At 48.4% G+C, this 8,155-nt stretch overlaps 1 protein-coding gene across 1 annotated transcript; it reads left to right on the forward strand.

The window, feature by feature from the left end:
* The first annotated feature begins 4,975 nt into the window (after positions 1-4,975).
* On the forward strand, positions 4,976-5,671 carry LOC141729589 (olfactory receptor 14J1-like). Its single transcript, XM_074544292.1, has one exon. It carries the CDS (start codon positions 4,976-4,978, stop codon positions 5,669-5,671), a length of 696 nt encoding a protein of 231 aa, XP_074400393.1.
* The last annotated feature ends 2,484 nt before the right edge of the window (positions 5,672-8,155 follow it).

The raw sequence follows: 8,155 nt of genomic DNA on the forward strand, positions 1-8,155 counted from the left end.
TTATCTCAGATCTTTGGATCCCAGCCCTTGTCCTGTGCTTGACTTCTCCATGTTTATTGTTTTTCACCCTGTTATTAAAGTTTTTTTGGGCAACTCCATTGATCCTGCTTGTAGAAGCATCGGGGGGTAGGACAGTTGGGACGGACAGAGGCAAGACTTCTCTGAAGCCAGGTCTTGGAACTTGTGGTTTATTGCAAAGGGTGTGAGTGCAGGGGCCTTGTTTGGAGCTGCCAGCCACAGCTCGGAGCAGGCCCATAAGAGGGGCTTGAAAGAGGTGCCCAAAATGGATAGCCAAAAGAGGAGGGGAGTTCCCATTACAATACAATAAATCTTCTTTTGTGCTGCATATTCTAATTTTCAGTAACCAATCTAGTACAAGATACAAATCTTTAAGCATTTACATACAGCCTATAAGAATAATTACATTACCATACTGTTTTACATTTTAAATCCTAAAAACTACTCTTTGGACCCCTTCTGCCAAGCTAGTAGGGTCTGCTCTGACCCTTGGACCTGTCTGCAAGCAGAGGGTATTGTTTCATCAAAAGAAGATTACTTTCAGCCAGCCATACCATTGTTTTCCATTTGTTCAGTAACTAAGGCTTGGTGTCTCAAAGCTTGCTTTCATTTCAATCTCACTTATAGTTTCCATATTCTCAAAATCTTTTGCCAGGCGATTATATTTATAAGGCTTTCCTGTTTCATCTTCCCCAGCATCTGCTCCTTTTCATTTTCACCACCTTTGCCCTGAAGTCGGGGAACCAGAAAGGTTTGTCACAGTCACCCTCATTGTGACTTTTGGCGCCCAAACAGGGACCCTGACATTGAATCATGTCACCTGGGGTTAGCTGGTGGATAGGCCAGTGCCCCCTGTGATTTTGGATTGTGCCAGCCTGGCAGATTCATCATTGCTTTGAGGGACCTTGGCCAGGATCTGCAGGGACAATGACGGTTTCACCGGCGAAGGATTGCAGGTGGGTTTGGGAAAATGCAAGACATTTATTGCCCATTTTGCCACTGTGTTTTTATAGTATGAGCCCACATCCCATTATTAAATTGGAGTGTTTGGTGGCTGTTCTCCCTAAGGCGGATAAAGAGAAAAATGGGCAGCCAGATGTCCAAAGTAGAAAGGAGCATATATGGATGCTTTGTTAATTCTCACTGATCATGACAAAATATTTACAAAGAACAAATTAAAATCCATTGTGAGGTGGATCATTAAAATTTTTCCAGATGCCCCTGCTGGAAAAACCTATACTACTGAATTTTGGGACTCAGTGGGAGTTAAATTGTACAACCTTTCGATCTAAAGGGACCCCATTGCACCCCACATGCTTTCCATCTCCCAGACAATTATTGAGACCCTTCACCAGCAAGCAGTGTGCCGAAAACTCAATCCATTGGTAACTCCTAACTCAGGACCTCCTCTCAAACCTGCATTTCTTGGACCTTCCACAATGTTCCAAAATGGTAACGAACGTGCCGTCTTGGAGAACTGTGACCTGGAGACTCGAGATGGAAGGAGCTTGAATGTGGCCTGACCACCCTGTTGCCATCTTGGCTCCTCCACTTCCTGTTATCACAACATTCTCTTCCACCCAGAACAAACCTCCAGACTCTACCACCTCGACTGTGGGTCATGCCCCCACTGCCAATTATTCCACCTTCACCCTGGGCCATGCCTCCAGAACTCCACCCTAGAAGTCCACCATCTAATTAAGGAAGGAGACTGGCAAATAGTTAGGAAACTCCTCGTTGCACCCATATGTTATGAAGGAAGGGGGCAGAATCCCAGGTCTCAGGCACTGGTTTATGGGGAAATCAAGGATCTTCAAAGGCAGCTAAAGAGCATAGGAAGAACTTACCTTGTTTTAATGGGCTAATGACAGCTATGTTTACAGCACATGCCCTAACTCCCTGATTTAAAACATATTATGACCATGTTATTGTCACCTACAGAATACACCCTGTGGGAAGGGGGATGGAAGTGTTTACTTAATTAATTAATAGCAGACTATGCTAATAATGAGGCAAGGGCAGAATTGACAATCAACCATCTAGCTGGAGAAAGACAACACAGCCAACCAGATGATAAAGCAGCAGGTATCCCCAGAGAAGTAATGGATGATATCCCAGAGATGGCTTTGCAAGCTTTAATCCACGTATCACATCATAGTACCCCCAGTTTGCACTACCTTGGGTGGCTGCAGCTAAAGCTTTAGGACAATTAGACCATCTTGGGTGCCTGTTAAGTAGGCAAAACAATGCTACCTCCCTCACATTGAGTGGCCTGCTCTCAGACATAGAGACCATCAGAACAGGCCACCTTGCAGAACAACGATAGAGTTTTTACTCTGGGCACATGGGCATGGCAGTGTAGACTCTGAGGGCATGTGTTGCAGGAACCTCTGCAGCCACAGTGAGTCAATCCACAAAAGCATTCAAGTACTGAATGAAGAGTTCAAGACGCTTCAAGTGGAAAACAAAGACTGGTTCAAAAACTCTTCCAATCCAAGGGACTAAAGCGTTGGATGATGTCTAGCTAAAACAGGACTATTAATTCTATTAGTGGGTATTGTTGTATTGTTAATTGTCCCATTATTGTTTGGATGCTTTCAGAAAGTCTTAATAAATTCTTTCAGTTCCATATTTGTTGTAAAAGAGAAAGGGGGAAGATACCCAACACAGGCTCCTCATGCACTTCTTGAAAGAGAGAATTGGAGGCCAGGATGGCACAAAAACTTCTCAGACCCTCGGTGTGGGAAGGAAAATTCTTAAAAGTACTTAAAACTATTCTTAAATCCATAAAGTACCTTAAAAACCTTGAGTATCTCAAGGCATTAATGAGCCTCACTGAGTGTCAGTACAAAGCTCTCAAGGGACTCGTTAAAGCGAACAACTGGGGCCATGACTGCACAAACCTCTCACAGAGTCTGTATCAGAAGGGAAATACCAAGTTGCTTGAAATAACTGAAGTACCTTGAAGCATTAATGAGCCCCACTGAGTGTTGTTACTCACAAAGCCTCTCCAGGGACTAATTAAAGCAGATAATTGGAGGCCATAGTTGCACAGACCTCTCAGAGACTCCAAGGCAAAAGCCAAACCCAAAGTCCTTTGAAAAACCTGCAGTCCCTGCAGGGAGCATGAAGGAGCCCCCAGGGCCATTCCTGAGCAAGGCTCCCCAGGGACTCCTTCCAGCAGATCCTTGAGGCCACTGGGATGTGGGCTAGGGGGAGATGCTGAGGGTAGGACAATGGGTTGACAGTGCCCAGCCTAGCTGGGGCTGTGCCAGGGGGCCCCAGGGCCTCAGAACAAGGTGTCTCCTCACAGCCCTTGGTGGCACAGACCCTGCTGCTGTGGCCCAGGGCACCAAGACTTGACTTCTCTTTGTCCCCACCTGTCATCACTACCTCCAGTTCTCTGCTCTGCCTGGGGCCTGGGGACACTTTCTCAGTTGTGTTCCTCAGTGGGACCCATTAAAAGTCCAAGAAAGTTTGGAGTTGGATTCTGCCTTGGAGTTCTGGAGATTTTTCTTCAGCTCCCTCTCAGGAACTGATGTTCAGGGCCTGAGCACAAAGCCCCAGAGGCTCATTAAAGTCCTTGTGCTTTGTCTGTGCTGCTGAGCTGGGCTGGGCTCCTTGCACAGAGGCAGCTCCTGGTAACCAAGAAAAGCTTCAAAAGCACATTTCTCTTGATGAGCAGCTCTTCTGCCAGCCCAGCAGGGCTGGGGCACTGCCTGCAGCCACCCCGGGCACAGCACAGAGGCACAGAGAGCTTCAATCAGTCAGGGCTGGGAAGGTGCTGAGAAGTGCCTGGGGCACAATCACTGCCAGCCCTTGGCACAGGATCCTCTGGCTGCAGGACAATGTAGCTGCAGCTCCTGGAGCCATCTCCTAAAGCTGGAACATCCAAATGCCTACAGACCCTGTGAGTACATTCTCTGATTGTCTCTTGTGCAGAGCAGCCAGGGGTGCCCAGGGCTGTCCTGCAGAGCAGGGTCCTGCAGCCCAGGGCGCTGTGCTGGGGCAGGGACTCTGCTGCCTGCCAGGGACAGCTCTCAGCCAGGCCTGGCAGCTGCTCCCAGCGCTGGGGGACAAGATTTGGGTGGGAGGAGACAGCTGGTAAGGCTTGGAAGTGTTCTCCTTGTGTGGTGATTATGCTGCATTGTTCAGGACTGCGTGGCATTTAACTGCAGAACTTTTCCAAGCAGGTTATACAGGGAGCAGAGCAAGGCAGGGGCTGCATAAAAGGGAAAAATTTATCAGTCTACTGCTGTGGGTTGCCTGGATGGGAAATTGCACATAGATATTAATCTCTTAATTCATGTTTAGAAAAATAAAAAAATGTTAGATCTGAATAAAGCAGGCAGTGACAGAAATCAGCACAGGGTCCCTCACAGGCAGCAACAGTGTTGCTTTTCCAACCTGCTCAGGGTTGCCCTGATGTTGCCATCAGAGCCTGCAGAGCCAGAGCTGCCCCTGGAAAGTGCCTGAGCTGGGAGGGGTCTGCAGGGCATAGCTGAGCTCCCAGGGCTGGGCTGGGCTCTGGCAGCACTGGCAGGCCCAGCTCTGGGCACAGGGAAGCAGCTGCTGGCAGGGACAGCTCCCAGCAGCAGAGCCCTGGGCAGGCAGTGGGGAGAAAGTGCCCCAAGATGTGCTGGGATATTTAAAGTCCTCTCCAAACCCAACTATTCCATCATTACTTTTTTTTACAGATCCCCATGCCAAAAATGTGCAAATGTCCAACAGCAGCTCCATCGGGCACTTCCTCCTGCTGGCATTGGCAGACACGCGGCAGCTGCAGCTCCTGCACTTCTGCCTCTTGCTGGGCATCTCCCTGGCTGCCCTCCTGGCCAACGGCCTCATCATCAGCACCGTAGCCTGCGGCCAGCACCTGCACACGCCCATGTTCTTCTTCCTGCTCAACCTGGCCCTCGCTGACCTGGGCTCCATCTGCACCACTGTCCCCAAAGCCATGCACAATTCCCTCTGGGACACCAGGAACATCTCCCGCACAGGATGTGCTGCTCAACTCTTCTTTTTTGTGTTCTTCATTTCAACAGAGTTTTATCTGCTGACCCTCATGTGCTACGACCGCTACGTGTCCATCTGCAAACCCCTGCACTACGGGACCCTCCTGGGCAGCGGAGCTTGTGCCCACATGGCAGCAGCTGCCTGGGCCAGTGCCTTTCTCAATGCTCTCATGCACACAGCCAATACATTTTCCCTGCCCCTGTGCCATGGCAATGCCCTGGGCCAGTTCTTCTGTGAAATTCCCCAGATCCTCAAGCTTTCCTGCTCCCACTCCAACCTCAGGGAACTGGGGTTTCTTTCTGTTAGCTCCTCTTTATCATTGTGTTGTTTTGTGTTCATTGTTTTCTCCTATGTTCAGATCTTCAGGGCTGTGCTGAGGATCCCCTCTGAGCAGGGACGGCACAAAGCCTTTTCCACCTGCCTCCCTCACCTGGCTGTTGTCTCCCTGTTTATCAGCACTGGCATATTTGCCAACCTAAAGTCCTCCTCCATCTCCTCCCCATCCCTGGATCTGGCCCTGTCATTTCTGTACTCGGTGGTGGCTCCAGCCCTGAACCCCCTCATCTACAGCCTGAGGAACCAGGAGCTCAAGGCTGCAGTGTGGAGACTGATCACTGGATGGTTTCAGAAACATTAAACTGTTGGCCAATTTCTGCAAACCACTTTTAATACACGTGATCTTTGATAGTTCTTCTTTGTTTCCTTTTGGGGGTTGTTTTCTTTGTTTTACTTTTTAAGTATTGTCCACAAATAAACATCATTATTTATGCCATTTCTCATTTTGTTTCTTTGCACCCTCCCTGTGACATAAGACTGTGTCAATGAGGGGCTGTGCTCTCAGTGTCTTTAAATCAACTACAGGATCTCCCAGCGGAGTTTTCTGCAGAGATGCCCTTTTGTTGCCTTCTCTGGAGCTGCAGCAGCAATGTCTGTGTGCAGAGCTGGGGGCAGATCAGTGCTGTCCCAGCAGCTGTGCCCAGCAGCAGCAGCACTTGGTGTTGCCAGTGCTGCTGCCGTGGCCCTGCCCCGCTGCCCTGGTGGCCCTGGTGTTGCTGCAGGGCCTGAGTGCTCTCGGGGCCGGGCACAGCCCTGGGGGTGGCAGTGCCGGGGCTGCAGCAGGGACAGGCCATGGGCACTGCTGGGGCAGCGCTGACGCCTCAGGTCAGGGCCTGGGGGCTCCAGGCTCCTTGCCCAGGCTCTCTCAAGAAGACACCCAGGCCAACGCTCAGCACAGAAAACCCCTGTGAGCAGCCACAGGCTGGCTGTGTTGCAGGCTGGGGGCAAACAGCATGGCTGGGGTTCTGCAAGGGCCCTTGGGCAGACGGGAAAGAGCAGCAGAGCAGGGTCTGATCCATCCCCAGTGTGCTGCACAGCCCAGGGCAGCGTCCCAGAGCGTCCTCATGGAGCTGCCAACAACATCCCCCCTCTGCAGCCCTGGCCTCTCCCCCAGCTCACACAGGTGCCCCATCCTTGCAGGCACAGACACGGCAGCACTGGCTCAGCAGCCCCTGTTTGCATTGCACACAGCAGGGGGAGCACCCCCATGCTGTTGGTGTGGGGACATGAACCTGAGGGAGCACAAATACCATCAGCCCCTGGGGCCAGCAAGAGCTGGGGGACACCAGGGAAACCACTCAGCTTTGTCCTGGCCTCTGCAGTCAGCCAGAAAGTTTGTTCCCATCAGCTGGGAGTTTCCTGTCCCACTGCAGATGCTGTTGCTCAGAGCCAGGGCTGCCTGGCAGCCACCGCCAAACTGCCCCAAGCATTTACTTGGCTTCACCTTTGTTTTCTTTCAGTTATGTTTGCCCAATTATCCCATCATAAAAAGGCCAAACAATATTAAAAGTAGTAACAATTTTAATTAAATAGTTTAGAAAATATATAAACAAAGGATAATTTGGTTCAAATAATAGCGCATAAGCAAAAACAACCGCGGGATACGGAGTGCAGGGTTCTTGACCCTTGCCACTTCGCGTACAAGCTTGGCAATTGAAAATCACCCCTTATATGCCATGTGTCAATACCATCTCCTCCCATTTTCGGTTCGTCACTTTTCTGTCTCCGCCTTCATTACCACCTTTACCACGCATGCGCCACCACTTGGTTTGGTGGTCGCACCAAGTCTTTGGGGATCATCACTGATGAAGGCCCTGTAGTCTTCCTCGTTGTCCTTTAATTCACCTTTGGGTTACACATGCGCACCAAGCCAGTACAATGTAAGCCTAGACTAACATATACTGCATCTACATATCAAAGCAATAAGTCCTTTATAATTAGCATTTTCTTGGACCCAACAAGTTTCTTGGTCATTTTTAGCGACTGTATCTTCAGCTTCTTTCCTGTGGTCCTTGAAAACATCTGTTTGGAAGGGGAGGGTGGGTGGAGCCCCTCCTTTTCCTCTCTTCTTTGGCATTACAACTTTTAACTAATAACTGTTTTATTATTCTCAAACATTAATTACTGTATCAATATTGATTACTGTTTCAATTTTTATCCGCACGAATCATACCTATTTATCTCAAATCCCCCATTTCTCTTTTTGATCATTATGACTCGTGCTGTATTTAAAAAGCTGTACCTTGATATCTTTTCTATTTTTCAAAATTTTGGTTTTCTCGTTGTCTCTTTCCAGCTTCAAACTTTTCTAGCATTTCTATTACTGCTTCGAGTCTTTCACACTGTCTTTCAAGTTTCGTTAGCATTTTTTGGTCTATTTAAATCTTTTTAGATCCTTGTTCTTTAACAGGGGTTGATTTAGCTTTTAATACCATTACAGACCTTGGTTTTCCTTTTTCTGCTGATTCTGAATCTAGAGACATTTTTTTAATCTGCATCTCCTGAATCATTGAATGAATTAACCTAAAAAAACACAGAAGTCCCAGAATTGAGCATAACAACATGAACTTTAACTTTTTCCTCCAAACACTTCCAAAGAGGTTATCCCACCAATTTGTCTTAAAGATTGAATTCCACTTCTGTACCGGCACATGAGCCACTCTTTTAATTTTCTCTGCAAGTTCAGTAATAGTTTCCCCATAATTATAAATTTTTACACAGCACTCAAGTTCATTAAATCTTCCACAAACTCCTCCTTTTTCTGCATACAGATAGTGTAGGGCTA

This window comes from Zonotrichia albicollis, chromosome 7, assembly GCF_047830755.1.
Source record: "Zonotrichia albicollis isolate bZonAlb1 chromosome 7, bZonAlb1.hap1, whole genome shotgun sequence".
Lineage (NCBI taxonomy): Eukaryota > Metazoa > Chordata > Aves > Passeriformes > Passerellidae > Zonotrichia > Zonotrichia albicollis.